The sequence below is a fragment of the Bufo bufo genome, chromosome 7 (genome assembly GCF_905171765.1).
Source record: "Bufo bufo chromosome 7, aBufBuf1.1, whole genome shotgun sequence".
Classification (NCBI taxonomy): domain Eukaryota; kingdom Metazoa; phylum Chordata; class Amphibia; order Anura; family Bufonidae; genus Bufo; species Bufo bufo.
The window spans coordinates 182,379,332-182,400,015 of record NC_053395.1 but is presented as its reverse complement, the minus strand read 5'-3'; the positions used below and the strand labels follow the sequence as shown (position 1 = coordinate 182,400,015).

Here is a 20,684-nt window from a genome sequence, read left to right as displayed (position 1 = left end):
TTTGAAGTCTTAATACCAAAGGAAAAATTACCAGGCTAGCACTATTTGTACATGTCTGTCCATGTTGATAACATCTACTTTGTACAAAGTTCATACCACAAGAATCTTTTCTTAGGACTGATTATGAAATCTGATCGCTTAAGAATTTTGCAACGTGTCACTAACATTTTTACACACAGCAGCTGTAAGAAAAGGGAAAATGATCTTCGAAGCCCCAGTAAATTTGTCAGTTTGGAATGAGAACATGACAAATCCAAATGCAAAAGTTCTGTGCTTTACGTGCCACATTTTCAGACTGAAATCAGTACTTGTTCATGATCTATAGTTTTACGGATATTCTGGTAAAGTAACCTTAAGGGTAAATGCACACGAACAGGATTGTGTGCGGATTTACCGTGCGGAAAATCCACACCATAGGTCATGGACATTGTATTCTATGAGAATTTGAAATTCTCATGTACAAGAATTTTGACCTACGGTGCGGATTTTAAAATCCGCAGCATGTCAATTTATTTTTTCTGACCAAATTTTCTCCATTAACTTTAATGGAGAGAGCAAAATTTGCATGTGGAAAATCTGCACCAATTGATAAGGATTGACCGCACGGATTTCCCTGCGAACACCTGCAGATTTCAGTGCGGATTGTCCGCATATAAATCCTAAACGTGTGCATTTACCCTAAAGGAGCTTTCCCTAGATTGAAACTTATCACCTGGCCTGTGAATAACTGATAAGTGTCTGATCAGTGGGGGTCCAATCGATTAAAAGAACAGTGGTCCTGTTGTCCCCCCTCCTCATAAATGGAGTAGAGGTGGAGCATGTGGGCTGTCACTCCTTTCACCTCTACAGAACTGCCTACGAGAAGCAGAGTGCAGCACTTAACCATTTCTGTCTGTGCCAATGAATAGATTGGCAGCAAACATGCTCATCAGCCACTCCATGCATACTTAGGTGGGTACAGGACCCCCACTTTCATGCTCTGTCGAATCCTCACTGATCACACGCTTATCATCTAAATTAAACTCTTGTGACAACTCCATTTCGCGTTTCAAGGACTACTGATATATAGTCTGCTGCACCCTCTGCACTTTGATTGACAGGGCCAGGCAGTAAAACATCATAGCGCCTGGCCCTGGCAATCAAAGTGCAGAGGGTGCAGCAGTTGCAGAGAGAGCAGAGCCTCCGATGCTCCTAAAGGCTCGTTTGCATATATTAAAACATCATTTTTCTCAGCAATGTGGACACATATGAACATGGGACCAACACATGTCTTCAGCTGCCAGGTGCACATGTAACAGGTCAGCCAGTGTCATAGGCACAAACCTGCTGACAGATGCCCTTTACGTACAGGAGAAACCATTTAAACCTACTACTCACCTGGATATGGAATATAAAAATGTAAGATATAGAATAACGTTCAATCACCCATCACTTACTGTAATTCTATTTTGTGAATAACATCTCAACCACATTACATTAATCCAGACTTTATTTACATTTAACAATAAAACACACAAAAGGCACAAACTGACGGGTGTACCATTGTCGTACACATATAAATATAGCTCATTATTCAAGTACAAATAAAAGCTTTTCCTATGTTTTTAATGTAAACATGAACCAAACAGCAAACGCATGTAGCAGGGGCTGTTCAGGATCACAACAAAGTAGGTGCCCAAAAATACTATTGAGTACGTTGCTCACTCAAAATTGTAGAGCTGGTTTGATGTTTGCAGACACACTTGAAAAGGTACCAGCTGTGGTCCATTCCCCACCCAGATATCACACACATCAGCAGATTAATATATAAATATCCTTGGTACAAAATATGTCTATCCAAACCTCTCTCTGACTGCTACATGTAAAATAAATAACCCTGCAAACTCATTACCTTAAAATACTCAAATTAAAAATAAAATGTTCTGCTATCGATACCTTATCAACGCTTGGTAATACCTTATCAACGCTTGGCCAAAAACACATCCAGGTCAATTCTAGCATGAAAGAAGGTTAAATATCAAGTACAAGTGCTATACAGTTGTGGATGACCCATAGATATGGCACATCATTGCAGGGCATGAGGCAGATCTAGCTAGATTAATCAGAAGTGTAATCTCCCAAGTAATAACTCGTGAGGCCTAAGCTGCCATAAACTAAAGAAGGCCCCAAGCACATTCACTCCGTCTCCATGAACGATTCCTCACTCTCATTAACATTAGGTGGTTTCACAATTTCTTCAGGCAATGCCTGACCCACTTCTTTCACAGTTTCATCAGACAACTCTTCTGTGCATTTTTCCTCCTCCTCAACAACTTCTTTAGCATCTGGTGTTTCTCCTGCCTCTGATGGTTCCTCCTCCTCAACAACTTCGTCAGCATCTGGTGTTTCTCCTGCCTCTGATGGATCTATAGCAATTGAGGAAGAGGGTAAAAAGACAAAAGTAAAAAAAAAAAACACACATCTAATAAGTTTTTAGGGCTGCAACGATTAATCAAAGTTATTGATAATATTCGATAACGGGATTTGTGGTCAACTAATCCAGTTATCGAATAATCGGCCGATTCGTTGCTATGCGGGGCGGGAGCAGGCGGTCAGGGTCCTTAACCAGCAGTAACTTTTACTTCAACTTTAAATCAGCGCATCTTTACTAACCTACAATGAAGCTCCGGTAACAGGCAGAGCGGGCGGCGGAGTTACGTCACTTACTCACGTGACGCGCCTGCTTCATTCATAAAGTGGGCGGAGCAGGCGCGTCACGCGAGTGAGTGACGTTACGCCGCCGCCTGCTCTGCCTGTTACTGGAGCTTCATTGTATTTGTAAGGTACATCTACAGATCACCTTTATAACAGCGCCATCCACAGATCCCCCATAATAGTGTCATCCACAGATCCCCCTCCCCATAACAGTGCCATCCACAGATCCCCATTAACTTGTCTTTTTTACATTGTAATGCAAAATTTTAAATTATGTAACTCCTAAATTTGTTTTAATATGGCCTTTGAACATAATTTTTCAAGTAAAATCATATAAACCCCTTTTTTTGTCATTTTGGTGTTTTTCCCCTATTAATCGATGAAATTATCGGCAACTAATCGATTAGTCAAATAATAGTTAGCTGCAGCCCTATAAGTTTTGTCTGAAAAAGTAATATTGTATAACATCTATATTACACAATGATATACATTTTTTCTGGTACACTCATAGAATTAATACCTGAGGAAGTCTGGATTTCCAGTTCCTCAGCGGCAGCCTGCAGCAAACTTGTGGAACTCTGGGAGTTTGGTCTTGGTAGCCTCTCAAGGTTAAATTCTTGAAGTCGTGGGGCTTGTGGACGAGTTTTTCTTGCAGGATTTAAGAAAAAACAGTATGCGCATCTGAATGCTAAAAAGGAAAAAAATATATATAAACCTAGCAGTCAACCAAATTTTAACATGCGGTGAAACCAAGACCCCAAAATACTGGCTCTACATCATTAAGTATTTGGTAGTCTAGTGAAGTAAAAAAACTGACACCTTAAAGGGTCATTGCGTTTTGGCAAAATATTACATACATTACATACATAATAAAAAACATATCAAAAGTTTTGATCAGAGGGGGTCTGAGTGCCAAACCCCTGCCAATCGCTAGAGAAAGAGAGAAATGTTCACATAGCACCCTCCCTATTATCGCTACAAAGGATGGAATCGATGTCAACTGAGCCCCTCTCTTGCAGCAAGGAGCGTTTCTTTCTTCTCATTCTAGCATTCTGTTGGGGGTCTCGGAGCTCACCCCCTAAAGTGTGAATGTGGAGTCTCTATTCAATTTATACATGGGTCTGGATAAATGATCACTTGTCTGGCATGTTTCAGTGAGACCTTGTCCATTTCTCTCTGATGGAATTAACAAAAACTTTGTTCAGTCTATCAGATAAAATGGACAAAGACGACACGTCTGAAACGTGTACAAGGTATTGTCCCATTTATTTGATAGAACCCTTATGACCTGAAAATGAACAAAAAAAACCTGTGTGGAAATGTGTGTGCAAGAGAGTTAACTACTGTCTGTGAAGGCTATCTTGGGATTCTGATTTATTGCGGATCTGGGAATTGGTCACCCCAAGGTCCAAAATAGCAACAGATAAACAAGATATACACAGTGACCATTATGGATTGCATAAGCTGACTACATTCCATTAGGCGGGGAAGCTCTTTGGTTAAAACAGTATAAAAGCTGGACCGTTTCAATAAGCCATTGAAGTTCACCTGTGAGGGAGACGTCTCTGGCGTTTTCCCAATAGAGTCTCTGACTGCTTTCGCTGAAACGGACTTCCCAGCTGATGTGTGTCGCTGTCAGATGACGTTAACTCAACTGGTGATGTAAGTACCTTCACTCTGGATGTAGTCAGGACTCTAGAGGAAGTGTATGTGTAATTATGTATTTAGGAATTGTGTGATGTTTTATCTAACCCTTATTCTTTTTAAGTTTTCTATTCTTTGCATAAACTTAACTTGCCTAATTATCACTATTACCTTAATAAACTTACCGTATATATTGTACTATTCTTAAAGTAAATGTGTGTAGTCTCTCTTTAAAGAGTATCTGAACCTAAATTGGTGTATTTGTTAGCAATACAGGAAAAACATTAATGACTGACATGAAAAGTTTTACCAAAACTCAGTGGCCCTTTAAAATGAAAGTGTCATTAACTTTTCAAAAACCCTTTGATATGTCATGAGATCCCCACCAGTCTCTAGAATGAAGGGAGAGGAGCGCACGCATTTTGCTAGCTCTCTCCTTGTTGCACGACCTCCATAGAATTCTATGGACCTGTCTAAATTCCATCCTCAGCAGCAAAGAGAGAACTCTATATGCATGCGCTTCTCTCACCTGATTCTAGAGATCGGTTGGGATCTCAGCACGCCGACCCGCACGACTCTCCCCTCATTATAGAGATCATTGGGGTCTTTAGCCATCAGACCTCACCAAATCAAAACTTTTCATATGTCTCTATAACACATCAATTATTTATTTCAATTTTGACCCTTTAAGCAATCTTGAGCGCTGAGATACAAGCACGCAGCTATGGAAACCTTATTATTACTAATTCGCTCTACTTTTCTTGGATTAAAAACAAGATTTTTGTGAACTCACCTGTAAAATCTCTTTCTCGCGTAGTTCATTGGGGGACACAAACCGTGGGTATAGCTGCTTGCTGCCACTAGGAGGCGACACTAGGCTAAGAAGTGATAACTCCTCCCCTGCAGGCTATACCCCCTCCAGCCTGGAAAGAGCATATCAGTTTGTGCCCAAGCAATAGGAGTAGGAGAAAAAAAATCAATAAGGAAAATACAGTAAACAACCAATAACTGACAAACATCAGTGGGATTGAACCAGAACTGAGGACCATACTGGCCCACCAACCCCGCCATTATTTGCGGCAAACAGAACACTGGGTGGGAGCTGTGTCCCTCAATGAACTACGCGAGAAAGAGATTTTACAGGTGAGTTCACAAAAATCTTGTTTTCTCGCTCGTATCAATGGGGGACACAGACCGCGGGACGTCCTAAAGCAGTCCACGGGGAGGGAAACAAATCACACGCCCATGGAGAAAAAACGCCCTCGATGATGCGTAATCCGCTGCCGCCTGCAAGATCTTGCTGCCTGGAGCAGCAACAGTTGATGTCTAGAAAAGCCCCCGGAAAACTCAGTGAACTTGCCGGAAGACCAAGACGCTGCCTTCTAGAAGCGATGCCTGGAGTAGATGAACCCGAGAAGTGACGACCGCTGGTCAGGCAGGCCATCACTCCGCTAGGAAGCAACCGTCAGGCAGACATCCCAGGAAAAAACATCCCGTTGGAAGTCGCCAGCTATGACAAGGACCTCCAAGAAAATCAGGTAAAAACCCATACAGCGGAACGCGCCAGATATGGACCAGCAAATCTCCGAGGTCAAAATAGATGGCTGATGGAGAGCCCGCCCTTAAAAATACGAGGGAGAAAGAAGAGAAAACCATTTGAGATGACCCGGAAAGCGGCGACCTTCCGCCAGAAAGAAAATTCTGGGCGGAGCACTGCCTGATGCAAATGACAAAGGACAAATGGACGTACAAGAAGAAGAAGAAGAAGAAGAAGCCCCAGAGGGAGGGCTTGTTTGTCCCTGAAACGCCTCCAGCGATCTACAGATCGTTGGGGCGAAGCCGGTTGTTGGCCACAACTGTGGAAGCGGAACCAAAATCCAGGTTCGCAGGATCCTCCTCTGGGTAAAAGAAACCGGTAATGGAAAGCCCCATAAGTGACATATATTGACTTCCGGGCAGAGACCAAGATAAGAGAATACTCTCCGTGGAAAAAAATAGATCCCGGATTCCATAGCTATACAACCCATTGCTACCGGTCGAGTAGACAGAAGGGAAAGATGGTCAGCAATCCAGCTAGAGGAAGGACAGGAAAGAAAAAAGGGGTGTTCCGTTCCAGGAACGAAATCCCTACCAGTGGTGGCAAGGCGTGACAGACACCCGCTCAGCCTGGCGTGGGGGGACCGTAGTCCACCCCCGGAAGGAGCAGTGAAAGGAATGACCACCATCTGAAGGAAGGTATCACTGTAGTGGTAGACGAGTGCCACAGGGACTAAGCTACCCAGTCGAGCGCACCCAAAGTAAGGTGCTGATAGCTATGGCATTTACGCCAATGCAAAACCCGAGTTGACGACACAAGAACAATAGTTGTCAGAGCAACGGACAATTAACAGTAATGAAGACCATTAAGAGGCCAGGGCAAAAGCCCATTGCCATCAGAGACTGGCACTTTACAGAATCTCTTGGTAATGTAATACACCCCTGAGGAGGAGCCCATACAAAGGAAGCCACCAGAGTAACGCAAATGCCACACTCCAGCTGAGGAGGAGGCCACACCGTACAGGATACCAATTCCAGAGTCAGAAGAAACCGCCGTCTGACGAAGGAACTGTGCAGCAGGAATGTGCAGTAGGAACCCTAGCATGTAGTGGAGGTGCAAATACCCCTTGTACAGTAAGAGCTACAGCCTACTCCTCCCAGCGTAAAACTGAGGGAGAGGCCTAAGGACACCCAGAAGTAGCATGGAACCATGCTATCTCAGTCAACCAGAGCCATCCTGAGGCATTCCGTCTAAAAAGGGGCAAAACAAGAGCAACCGCTGAAGCAGTGCCAGGGTAGAACCCCTATCTGAGGGGGCTGACCCACTGCCGCGAGTTCGATCTCCGGCCCTAATGTGAAAATTACCCCTGCTTTTTGTCAGAAGTGGGATCTGAACCCACGCCTCCATTTGGAGACCCGAACATCCCATACACGGAAGAGATTAACTCTTGAGTCTGGCGCCTTAGACCACTCGGCCATTCTGACTTAGAGAACACGCCGTAGTAGCCAATGCAGAATGCCAGCAAAACACCCTCACCTAATAAGGAAGAGTGGTGGCCCAGAATACAGAGTCAGTGCAACCTTGGGCTCGCTGGATCGTAATCCTAACATTTGTATAATGGCGTGCACACCACACGTTGTAGAGGACCAATTTCTGACCGACCTGAACGGTGGAGGCCCATGGGGATGGGAATCTCTAGGGCACCTGAGTGTTGCTGAGTGACCCCCCTGAGAGAACAAAGGTCGACATATCTGCGCCAACAACCAGTACCAGAAGAAACGGGAGGATACAATATGGGAGCAGCCCCAGTATCCATATACCACTAGATGAAGAGTACCAGGCACCAATGGTAACGACTGTTGCCGCGGCCCACCTGTGAAGGAAGCCAAGGTATCTAGTGTCGTGGCTTAGTTGAATTAAAGCATGCATAGATGCTCAGTGATTTCCTGTTAGTTGTAGAAGGGGGTAATGCCACGACTGTTGAATAGTATTCAGTGGTAGCGCAATCCTCCGTCAAGGAAGGGAGGTAGGGAGATAATCAGAACCGTATCCAACGGTAGTGTAATAACCCCTCTAATGGAGGGGGTAACACGTACTGTAAGCACTGCACTCAAAGGAAGTGCAATTACTCCACCTATGAAGGGGAGAAAAATATATAGGAAGTACTGTATCCTGAGTTAGCGCAAGTACCTAACCTATGGCAGGGGGTAATGCACCCAGCAGGAATTGACCCCAATGGTAGAGAATTACACCCCTATGGAAGAGGATAATGCATATGATTAGTTCCGTACCCGGTGGGTAGAGAAATTCCGCCACCTATGTAAGGGGGTAATACTTACAGTAAACACTGCCACCCGCGATAAAGCCATAACGCCTCCTATGAGAGAGGCTAATGCATAATGCCAGTACTGTACCCAGTGGAACAGCAAATCCGTCAACTACCGAAAGGGGGGACGCGAATGGCTGGCACTGACCAGTGCAAGTGCAGTCAGTCCACCTGTGGAAGGAGGGAATACAAAGGGTAAGTACTGTATCCAGTAGTAATGCAAATGCCGCCTAAGGAAGGGGGCAATGCATACAATCAGTACTGCTGGTAGTATGGATGCAATCATTGAAGATTAAACTGGATTCATATCAGAGTCCGCAGAACTGATCCCCTGTTCCCTCAGAACCAACCCCTGCCAGAAGGGAGGGTTCTGAATATCACCCTAATGAGGAAGGGTGGAGGTGCGGAGGAGACCGAGGAGGAAAGTGTCCTGCTCGTGCGCAGCTCTACCTCTCAGCATCTAGCCATGGCAGTTGCAGGCTGTGTCGGTGGTGATATAACAATCAAACCACCCAGGAGGTGGAATCGGCATCCCTACATGACCGCTCACTGGATTGTGTGGGCGGCACTCAATCAACCCACGACCCAGGAGGGTGGATTGGGAACTGCCAGAGGTCCTCCGTTGGATTGCGCATGTGGATTAACAACCAAATGACCCAAGAGGGTGGATTGGGAATCCATCAGCTGTGCTCCCCTGGCTTTGTGCAGGTGGAGTATAATCAACCAAACGGCCTCAGCAGGCGGATTGGGAATCCTTCAGATGTGCTCCCCTGGATTTGTGTAGGTGGAGCATTATCAACCAAACGGCCCCGTAGGGCGGATTGGGAATCCTTCAGATGTGCTCCCCTGGATCCGTGCAGGTGGAGTATAAATCAACCAAACGGCCTCAGCGGGCGGATTGGGAATCCATCAGCTGTGCTCCCCTGGATTTGTGCAGGTGGAGCATTATCAACCAAACGGCCCCGTAGGGCGGATTGGGAATCCTTCAGATGTGCTCCCCTGTATTTGTGCAGGTGGAGTATTATCAACCAAACGGCCTCAGCGGGCGGATTGGGAATCCTTCAGATGTGCTTCCCTGGATCCGTGCAGGTGGAGCATTATCAACCAAACGGCCCGTATGGCGGATTGGGAATCCCTCAGATGTGCTCCCCTGGATTTCACAGGTGGTGGCATAGACACCAGACGACCCAGAAGGGTGGTCTGGGAATTCTTTATGTGTGCTTTCTCAACCAAACAGCCCCGGAGGGCGGATTGGGAAACTGTGAGCAATCCTCCCCTGTCCGGATAGGACATGGGCCCAGTCCCATACCCCACCACCAGGGTGGACATGCGGTGAAATGGACTGAGGGGGGCAGGACTACCTGTGATGCCCCCGCTAAATGAATAAGCGGCAGGAAGGGGTTAAATTCCTAATTTAAGGTATTTGGCCTGCAGAAAGGGGACACTGGATAATCCAGTGTCGGCTGCAAAAAAAAAAAAAAAAAAAGCGACTTGCCATAAAGGGTTAACCCAGCTCAGAGGACTGGAGGCGGAGCTCAGCGGGCACCTGGGGGAGGAGGGACAGCTAGTCGGGGAGAATTCGCGCCTAAAAGGACGAACCCGCCCCCTCCATAACCGGAATGAAAGTTGCGGCCTAGTAGGCCGCAAAGCCGGGATATAAAGTTCGGCGCACAGCCGACCGGGCGGTACTGCCGGCCGGCTACCACAGAGGGACTTGAAGAGCAACCGCCGATACCCCCTCCAGATCAGTGGGCAGATGTGTCCACTCGCTGCGGGAACCCATCCCGTGGCCGCAAAAAAACTGCATGGGCTGAGTTCCGGTAGGCCCGAAGAGAAGCCGGGGCCTAAATTTTTGGCGCCGGCCGAACGAATAGCCGGCCGGGAAGTGGAGTGACCGGAGGGGCGCTCTCAAGCGCCCTGGCTGAACACCGGCCGCGGGAGCTCACCCCGCAGGCCGTATAACGTGACCAGTGCCGGCTGCTGGCGGAATATAAGGAGAACCCAGGCCCCCAGTATGGACAGAAGCCCAAAACCTACATTGGGGCCTGAGGTAGTGTGGGGCCCTCACCAGGGAATGGCCCACTTAAAGAAAAATGTCCTCCATCTTATGATGAGGTGACCAAGGAGAAGGGGGGGGCTGAGGTACTTACCCAATGCGGACTACTCACCCCATCTTCATGCTCTTCTCTTCACCCTTTCTCAGAGTACCAGCAGGGTCACCTCTTCAGCCGCTGGCACCCAAAGTGGCAGGAGACTGGAATGGCGGAGGGTCTCGCCGGATTCAGGTGACCCCTTGGCTAGCGGGAAGCAGGGGAGCTGGGCTGCCCTGGTCCACTTTTGTTTCTTGGGGAGGGCGAGCGGTGAGGGATTCCGACACCGGCCTTGCTCCCGGGGTAGACAGAGTGGCTAGGCGACTGTTTCCCCAAACCTAAAAAAGGAAAAAGATAAAATAATAAAAGTAAGCCGCCCTGCAAAAGCAGGGAGGTCTGCCTCCTACGACACTAAGCTAACAACTGATATGCTCTCTCCAGGCTGGAGGGGGTATAGCCTGCAGGGGAGGAGTTATCACTTCTTAGCCTAGTGTCGCCTCCTAGTGGCAGCAAGCAGCTATACCCAAAGTCTATGTCCCCCAATGATACGAGCGAGAAAATCATTTTCCAATTGGTCTTTATTAAAAAAAAATTCAACACCCTGACTGACTGTTGCTTGTCCTTGCTCAGGGCAACTGTCAGAGCTCAATCTGTAGTACTAATAATCTTTACTTTGTGACAGCTCATAAATGCTCATTCAAGCAATGTTTAGCTGCAGATACTGAAAGCCGTACAATGTAAACTGCTGACATTTTTTAATACAGACCAATTGAAATTTATTTTATTTTTTTGCCAAATAAGTAGAATGTATTGATAGAAAAATGCCCCAAATTTGTCCATAGCCTTTAATGGCTGCATGCTGTTTGTATGCTTTAATCAAAGCAAGTTCTATGCACAAATACTGTGAAAGAACAGCTGTCTGGGTGAATGTACCTCCAGTGTAAACCATTATCTGCATGTAGAGGTCCCCTGGACCCGTTTTTGTGCACAGCGCTTTAACACAGGATACAATTACAAAACAATAACACAACCTGTCTCTGAAGGACATCTCTATTTGGTCCCATAGGAATAGCCACAAAGATCAAGCTTGAGCATACGGACTCAGCTGCAGCATTTCCCAACTTACCTTGCATAAACTGCGTTCAGCATAAATGCTGTAAAGTGACCACAGCATCGCAGTTTAGGAACATACGCAAAAAATGAAAAACTCGCAGTCTACATAGAAGGCAACGCAGCTACACTAAGTATTGCTTTCCATTACAACTAAACATACTGACATATATTCTTCTCTGCCACAGATGTGGAAACACTTGCACCGTTTTAACATAGGTTCACTGCATGGAGGGGAAATTGTTAGAAAGCAGGACTGTGTAAATGAAATCCAGCACCCGTCTAATCAGGTGCCAGCTTTCATTAACACAAACCCCAAACCAAACCTGTGCTGGTTGTCTAATGTGAATGCAGTAAATGTCCAATGGCAATGACAAATGTGGTACATTTACAATATTGGGGGTGTGTGTCAGCATTTATATACCGTATGCAATTACATAAACTACTTAGAGAAAAAGAACAGTCTATATGAAGGGATACTTACCAACATACTCAAACTCTTCCTTCAGCGCCATTCCATTGTGAGAAAAACACTGCTGGCAAATCAAGGCGTATCTTTTGAAAAAAAAGAGCGACGTTAAAATATAGATCAAGGGATCAATCAAGTAGAACGGCATTCAGATATGTCCTAAAGTGAATTACCAATCTTCTATAATAGTGTCAGTTTTATTTTTAATTCCACAATATATCTTTATTTCTCTCGGAGCTGTGTAAATGCATAAAATTCACTGTGCAGACACTGAAAAAAACAAAAAAAAAAAACATCTTTGCTGCCTGTATAGGGGACTTACTGCATACTGGGTATTACTGAGTTAAATATGTAGAAGTATGCATTAGGCTCCTACACTCCCCCTAGTGGTGGCTGCAGGATGCACAAATGTTAACTTTTAAGTTTCTATGTCTGGGATTTAGAGTTCTGTGTCAGGAAAACGTAGTTCAGACAAGGAATGGATCTGCACAGAATTCTGAACTTAAGAAAAGGGTCAACATTCGCACATAGCAATTGCAACTATGCTCATACAAATAAAAATTGCTATAAAAATGGGCATTCCAGTAAGTAAAGAAAATGATCCCTTACATTTCTCTAAGGATCAATAGTCTTTAAACCACAGCATACAAATATAAGCTAAAAAGGTAAAAAGGGGGGGGGGAGGGGGGTAATTTTGCTACAATGGCCGACAATTACTAAAGTGATTGTACCAAGACTGCCAGATAGATTTGACTCTTTTCTAGGCCTGAGCTGCAATGATTATGATGCTGGTTCTCAGCAACCTCTTACTTTTAGTTCATGAGTGACACACCGCTGACATCAGCATTTCTGTCACTATATTATGCTGCCCTCAGTGAGGTCAGCATAAAGTTGATGACCGGTTCCCTATAAGATGCAACAACTGTATCATCCAGCCTTGAGCCTCTGATAAATTTGGCAAATTTTTACTCTGCTTATGTTTATGCTGTCCCACATTTAGACAGGGTTATAACATCTACCCCATTGCCTCTACCATAGCAAAATCTATTAAGATTCAAAAGCAAGAGCAACAAGACAGAGAAATCAGTACATCTGTCATCTTGTTGGTCAGAAAACCCAATTCTTCTTTTGCAAAATTCCAAATAATTTAATTTTATTCTTGTGTGTCTTAAGATTGGTTGTCAAAAATGTACAAGCATCTTAAGTGTGTTTGAGAATCAGAGTATGGGATTATTCTACAATAGAGATTTGCCAGTAAGCTACAGAAAGTGGCAACGACCAGCCTGCCCACCATATTCTTAGAATTATAAGGTATGGCTTAACTAAAGATCGGCCGTGCACGGCACTAATCTAAATGAGAAGCAGGTATACCACGACATTCATATGAAATCATCTCTTGTTAGGACTGGAATGGTCTCCTCATTTTCATTTCAAGCATCCAAGACATTAGTCTTACAATCTCTCTATCTCCCAAAAGCATATTTTAAAAGCAATTAAGCTTTACTTGGTTTTAATGCCACAATGATATTTCATTCATTCCCCATTTTAATGATGATCAAATTAATGACCGCTTGACTTGCGCATCTCCAACTTATTTAACTGGTATAGAAAAGCTATTATAAAAATAAATGATCCATAAAGTTTAATATGTAATCCTATATAGAGTGAATATATTCTACATTTAACCATCTTTGTATTAAAACAGAACAACATATTGTGTAGAAACTTTGGGGCCAAAAGTTGTGACACCAACACAAATTTTGGTTTTAATTTTGGCTTGCATTAAATTTAGATCGTTATAAAGAATGGTCAGATGAATTGCAATTCATCTGACTAAAGTTATTCCTTGCCATCACCATGAAAATTAACCTAATAAAAAAGTGTTAAGGACAAGACAGCCAATATCGCTTTGTAATACAGATTTAATTAGAATAGCAGACCAGTTGCTTTAAGGGGGAGGGATGCTTGAAATCATTGTCTTCTTCTGTTAACCATGGTTAGGTCCAAGGAAACACATGCAGTCATCATAACTTTGAATCAAAAGGGCTTCATTTTCTCTGATGAAGCCCCCTTTAGACAGTTTGGGACTTATGGAAAAATTACTGTACAGAGACGAAAAAGGTGAGCGCTACCATGAGTCCTGTGTCATGCCAACAGTAAAGCATCCAGAGACCATTCATCTGTGGGGTTGCTTCGTATACAAGGCAGTGGGCTTGCTCATAATGTTGCCTAAGAAGCCTGTCACAAATAAAGAATGGTACAAAACATTCTCCAAGAGCAACTTCTCCAAACGATCCAGGAGCAATTTAGTGATGGAATATGCTTTTTCCAGCATGAAGGAGCACCAATGTCACAAGGCAAAAGTGATAATGAAGTGGCTCGGTGAACAAAACATTTAAATTCTGGCCAGGAAACTCCCTAGATCTCAATCCCATTGAGAACCTGTAGTGAATCTTTAAAGTGGCACTGTACTTTCAGTAAACTTCATAGGGACATATCAAAAGTTTAGTTCAGTGAAGTGCCAAGACCCCCACCAATATCTACAAAGAGGGGAGAGAAGCACTCGCTTAGTGAGCTCTCTCTCCTCTCACTGCACGAGACGGAAGCAAGACAGACCTATAGACGTTCTATTGAGTCTGTCTCACTTGCTGTCCTGCAGCGGGGAAAGAACACGGTAATTAAGTGCTTCTCTCCCCTTGTTCTAGATATCAATGGGGTCTCAGCACTCAGAACCCAACTAAACTAAATTTCTGATATGTCCCTATAACATTTCAAATGTTTAGTGAAAGTACTGTGCCACTTTAAAAAGCGGGTGGACAAACAAAACTCAAAAATTGTGATAAATTCCAAGCACTGATTAGGCACAAATAGGTTTCCATCAGTCAGGATTTGGGCCATCATTTAGGATTAAAATCCTGAAAAACACCTTTCATACAAGTCACTTCTCAATGTTATTCACGTCACCTGTCATGGGGAGCCAGCGACGAGCTCTTCATTCGCTGCGCCGCCGGTATCCCACGCCTACAGCGGAGCGAGGACGCGGTCGGCGTCCTAGTCTCCATGGGGACCAGGGAGGACCTGGGCGCGCACGCCTGCTCAGCGTGGCCGGCGTCCTCTATCCACTAGACAACGAGCAGCAGGGGATCTGAGCACCGATATTAATGAATCGGCACTCAGCTGTGCTAGGAGCAATCAAAGTCACGTGACGCTGGCCACCTCACGTGACTCACTTCCAGGGGTTATTTAAACAGGCAGCCTGCTGGCTACAAGTTGCCTGTGATTGGTCTTGCTACCCTCACCAGCATTGTGTTTATCGTGTACTCTGTGTGTTTTGACCTCGGCTCTGTGTTTGACCTCGACCTTGTGACCTCCTTGTATTTGACGTGACCTCTTGGCTTCTGACTCCGGATTGTGTTTTGACTTAGTTATTGTATTGCTCCCTGTGTACATGCCTGTCCTCCTGGCTTTGACTTGTCTGACTCCGTTACGGTATTCCTCTTACCTTCTTAGGCCCCTGCACATATCTAAGCAGGGACTGCCGCCAAGTTGTACACAGTCGGTTAGGACGGGCCATGCAAGTAGGCAGGGACAGAGGTGGGGTGGAGTTTAGGGCAGCACTTATCGCTCCCCTCTGTCGTGACATCACCCCACTGGTTTTAATATAATGACTGACTGATGTGGATATATTAAGAGCACACAGGGTACATACACACACAATAACAATCCTAGTGATAATTTCTCTTCATTCCTTTTGCAGGTACAAAACATGTGAACACAGACCAAAGCGTTTATTCCAGTAGCATTTCTGGCAGAGGCTCCAGAATTTTAATAAATACAAATAAATAATTGAAATTCAGGAAAAAAGCTATGACCTCCTTAATTTTTTGTGTGTTTTTTTTGCAATGTAGAAGCATGCTGAATAATTTTTATATTTCTGTCTCAACTTACCTGTTCTGAGGACCGTCACCAACTAGGTATTCAATAACTCTATCGACTGCACCCCTCTCCCGTGGAAGAATTGGTCGGGCTAAGGGGGGTCCTGGTGGATACACAGCTTAAAAAGAAGGAATGAAGAGAAGAAAAAAAATATATGAAAAGATGCTGTCTAACAAGTCTCAGGGTCCATTCACACGTCCGTAGAATGGGTCCGGATCCGTTCCGCAACGATGCTGAACGAATTCGAGCCCATTCATTCTCTATAGGGCCGGAAGAGATGCAGACAGCACACAGTGTGCTGTCCGCATCTCCAGAGCGCGGCCCCGATTTTCCGATCCGCGGCTCCCGAAAAAAAAATAGAACATGTCATTCTTGTCCGCAAATGCGAACAAGAATAGGTAGTTCTATGGGGTGCCGGCCGGGTGTATTGCGGATCCGCAACACACTACGGACGTGTGAATGGACCCTAATAGATGTATTGGATAAATGAGCACTGGTCAGATACTCCCAATATACCAGATGCGGAAATTGCCAAATGTTCTTTATTTCAAACAGTAAGTTTATCCATAACAATTGCAATTCTTTGTTTTAGGAATCTAATATTAGAGGGAATTTGCTTGACTCAATTAGAAACCAGTCCACAAGATACGTACTGGGTTTATGCTGCCAATTCTCCTACTGGTTGCTGAAAGCAGCATACATTTAACAATCCCATACAATAAAGAATTGAGATCTGGCAAATCTAATTGCTGCATCAACAAATAACCTTTACTATCAAAGCGCTGTAGAGATGAATCCAGTCAGATTCAGATTTGCACAATAGTTAGGCCTCTTGCACACGAACGTTGTGCATCCATTCTGTGCATTGAGGACCACAATTTGTGGTCCACAATGCACGGGCAACATCCATGAGGCGGCTGGGACGGATCGAGACCCATTCAAGGGTCATTGTTCTATTTTTTGCGGAGCGGACGGATCACTGACCCATTCAAGGGTCAGTGATCCGTCCGCTCCGCAAAAAAATAGAACAAGTTCTATTTTTTTGCTGTGCGGAGGCACGGGCAGTAACGCTATGGAAGCACTCTGTAGTTCTTCCGTGGGGTTCCGATCCGTGCTTCCATTCCGCATCTCCATGATTGCGGACCCATTCAGGTGAATGGGTCCGCAATACGGCCAAGGGCACACAACGGCCGTGAGCATGAGGCCTTAATTGAAGGATTAGAAAATCTGCTAGAAAACCACATAAATGCACAGCAGCAATAGCTAGGCCTCATTATGAACTGCAAGAATAGGCCAACAATAAACCAAAGGGCATTTAAAACTATTTCTCTTCAATTACATTATTTAGATATAATATTCTGGACTTTCAAATAGTGGCGCCAAGTATTACAGCCGTGCCAATCAGCGTTAGCAAGAAATCTGACATCAAAGACACTTTAAAGGAATGCTTAGGCTTCATGCACACAACCACATTCATCTGTGTACGATTTACATTTTCTGCTTTCTATGGGGCCATGCGCAGATTTGTATTTTTTGCGGATCCATGCAGCCGTTCTGCAAATCATAAAACATAACCGTATTGCGGATCCGTTTTCTCTGACACAATAGAAAACGGATTCGTCTCCCATTGACTTTCAATGGAGTTCATGACGGATCCGTCTTGGCTATGTTACAGATAATACAACTGGATCCGTTCATGACGGATGCATGCGGTTGTATTATTGTAACGGATCAGTTTTTGCAGATCCATGATGGATCTGCCCAAAACGAGAGTGCGAAAGTAGCCTTAGATGCACTTGCACAAAATTTTGTGACCTTTTGCATTTTTACACCACTTACTCCAGTTTTGTAAAATAGGTGGAAAAGTAGGTGTGGTTAGCTATCTTAAGGAGTTTCGCTACAGATTTATTATTGCAAGACTTTTTTTTATTTTATTAAAAGTCGCATTCTCACTCCAGGAAGAGGGTGGAGTAGGAAAACTGGAGAAGCTTTTCTAGACAGAAGGTGTTAGGTTTAAAAACAAGCCAAATTTATCAAACACCCGGTGACATTTCATAAATGTGACACAAAGTACTCCAACACAGACTCAAGCAAAACTGACTTCAAATATTCCCCCCTTAGAATTGGTGACAAACCAACTGCAAAAATCCATGGGCTAGGCTTTGGTTTAGATTTGACTTGACTTGGTGGCCGCACTAGGGTTCATGTCACTTAAAAGCAACAAGAGTGCAGGAAACTGCGACAAAACCCATCATAAGTCCACAGGGTCTATTACACAATTTATCCGGCACATCGCTACAGCTTCAATTTCTAAAGGAAGCCACAGCACATATGTGAACAGTGACTTACATGACGATTACAACCTTATCATTGCAAAGCAAAACTCTGCAACTTATCTACAGCACGCCCTAACACGGTAATGAGGTTTTGCAAAATCCCAGCCACTAGCCTTGCTCTACACCTAGTCACAGATTTGCAATACAAAATCTGCTACGCCTGAATAAAAAGGACAACTTGGACTTTCAAGTTTTTTTTTTTGTTGTTGTTGTTTTTTGCAGGGGAAATCCACTTTAAAAGTTAGTTATTCTCCGATTTGGGAAGACAAATAGAAGAAAGACAACTGAAACAGTATCAAAAGACACATAACTATACTCCTTACAGTGGTCTTGGACTCGCACGCCTCTCCTCCATGCATCTTGTTACTCACGCTGTTACCGACAACAGTAATTAATACAAACATCAAAGCAATCACTGTAGGACTACTGGTCATTTCTGGAGGCTTGGCATACTCTCAACTACCTGCTGGTTATTCATTTTCCAACATATGGGATCACAGTAGCAAGGAATCATACAATTGATTTTTCCCTCCACAAACTGTGGTGAAATATCAACAGGAACCTTTAATAGCATGCATCGTGTGCATTAATGCCAAAACTATATTTTGGGAAAATTAAGCAAGTAAAAAAAAAAAAAAAAAAGTTACCAACCTGGGGTGAATAATAAGTGTGTCTGAATATATTTTCCTTCGTGAACAATGTAACACTTTTGGATTGCTAGCTACTAACGTTTAATTGCTCCACGCTGGAGCTCAATATAAATGTGTTCACCTCATAATGCCATACTATGTAAAATACTACACGGTGTGGATGCACATGTTGGCCAAAACTGTCATCTGCTACTCGGGTTAGAAACAGTCAAGCCTCCCAGCTGCTCTCTTCACAGCAAGCGTCCAAGCACACAAAGGGACGGCAATTCAGTGCTTCCATTCATTCTCCCTCTTAGGGCTCATGCACACGATCGTATGCCCTCCGAGACATACGGTCCGTGAGCGGGCCATATGTCCTAAAGAGGCATACATTGTGCGCACAGCATCATAGGTTACTATGATACTGTGTGCATTGGGCTGCCCGCAGGACTATTTTCCTGCGCTCATATGATATTATGAGTGTGGGACAATAGCCCCGCGGGCGGCCCGATGCGCACAGCATCATAGTAACCTATGATGCTGTGCGCTCCCATGCGCACAATGTATGCCGCTCCGGGACATATGGCCCGCTCACGGACCGTATGTCTCGGAGGGCATACGATCGTGTGCATGAGCCCTTAGAGGGAATGAGGGGGCATACTTGAGATAGGGAAAAAATAAAAAAATAAATGCAGCCAATCTAAGGCCAGTTTCACAAGAACATCTCAGCACACATCCGTAACTCATAAGATGGATGCATTATAGATGAAATAATTGTAGTATTGCATCAGCATTACCAATAGGATGTCTTCTAGGAAGGAAACTGAACTACAAGACATTCAAAAATAAATAAATCATGACGGATGAAATACTGATGACATGTGGATGTATCCGCACTTTGAACAATCCACACTAGCTTCAAAATGGATGAAAGTAGTGAGCAGAGTTCAGCGAACCTGCCTTCCGGTGGGTTTGAGGTTTAAGGGAATTATGTAATGGAGTCCGTTCTCACGGAATCCATAACATAATTCAATGCCGGCATTCCGCATAATACAAGTGTATGGCCAGCAGAACAGAACCCTCGGGGCTTGTATTATGCGTCATGCTGACATTCAATTACACGAAGGATTCCGTGTGAACGGAATCCATTACGCAATTCACTTAAACCTCGAACCCGAACCTGCCAAAAGGCAGGTTTGCTCAACTCTAGTAGTGAAGCCGCGTTTTTAAGATATAGTATATACAACCATGTGAATAGCCCAATAGATTAACATTAGTCCCATATTATGGGCAGCAAAAAAAAATTGGGATGTAATCCTGCTGACTAATACATTCAGGTGAAATCAGACTTAGATTAATTTGAAAGTGGTTGTAAGGGATTAGAAAAACATGGCTGTTTCCTAAAGCTGTCCGCGAGTAAGGTACTGCAGCTTAGCCTCATTCACTGAATGGGGCTGGACTGCATTGCTAGACACGAGCCATGGACAGGTGTGGATCGGTATTTGAAAGAAACAAGGAATGTCTTCCTAATCCTGTACAACCTCCTTAACCCAATATTTTTGGGATCAAACCGACTTTGCAAATAGTAAATGGTACAAAAATAACAATCAATAGGAAACAATGATTTATATTAGGATGCATCCAGACAGCCATGATGTAGCTGCAAACAGTGAAAACACCTGGGAAAGTGTGATAAGTCTGGAAACTGGCTATAATTTTCATGTGAATCAGAGCATGGGAATCACTAAAGGTCTGGTAGCTAGAACCCTCAAAATCATGAGAACAGAAGCCCTGGTGTAGACTATTTCCTAATAAAAATATATGCAAAAAGCAGGGAGTTTACCAAATTTACACTGAAGCCTCACAGTATACATTTTTAATTCTCTACTAACATGGGGTTACAATGTCTAATT

The 20,684-nt window shown here is 44.2% G+C and overlaps 1 protein-coding gene, 1 long non-coding RNA gene and 1 other non-coding gene across 5 annotated transcripts in view; 1 reads left to right on the top strand and 2 right to left on the bottom strand.

Annotated features, from left to right (window-relative positions):
• Positions 1 to 1,471: 1,471 nt before the first annotated feature.
• LNPK (lunapark, ER junction formation factor) overlaps positions 1,472 to 20,684 on the bottom strand; it is a 92,864-nt gene continuing 73,651 nt past the window's right edge. For all 3 annotated transcript variants that reach the window (XM_040439760.1, XM_040439761.1, XM_040439759.1), the window contains 4 exons: positions 15,819 to 15,924; positions 11,886 to 11,956; positions 3,215 to 3,382; positions 1,472 to 2,405 (listed from right to left, as the gene is read on the bottom strand). In XM_040439760.1, the coding sequence (XP_040295694.1) occupies positions 2,176 to 2,405; positions 3,215 to 3,382; positions 11,886 to 11,956; positions 15,819 to 15,924 (575 nt within the window). In that variant the 3' untranslated portion in view covers positions 1,472 to 2,175. The remainder of the gene's footprint in view (positions 2,406 to 3,214; positions 3,383 to 11,885; positions 11,957 to 15,818; positions 15,925 to 20,684) is intronic.
• Positions 7,250 to 7,359, bottom strand: TRNAL-CAA. The gene is made up of 2 exons: positions 7,322 to 7,359; positions 7,250 to 7,295 (listed from the first exon to the last, which is right to left on the bottom strand). It is a non-coding gene; the product is annotated as a tRNA-Leu (tRNA).
• Positions 8,544 to 9,220, top strand: LOC121007664. Its single transcript, XR_005780453.1, has 2 exons — positions 8,544 to 9,061; positions 9,139 to 9,220. It is a non-coding gene; the product is annotated as an uncharacterized LOC121007664 (long non-coding RNA).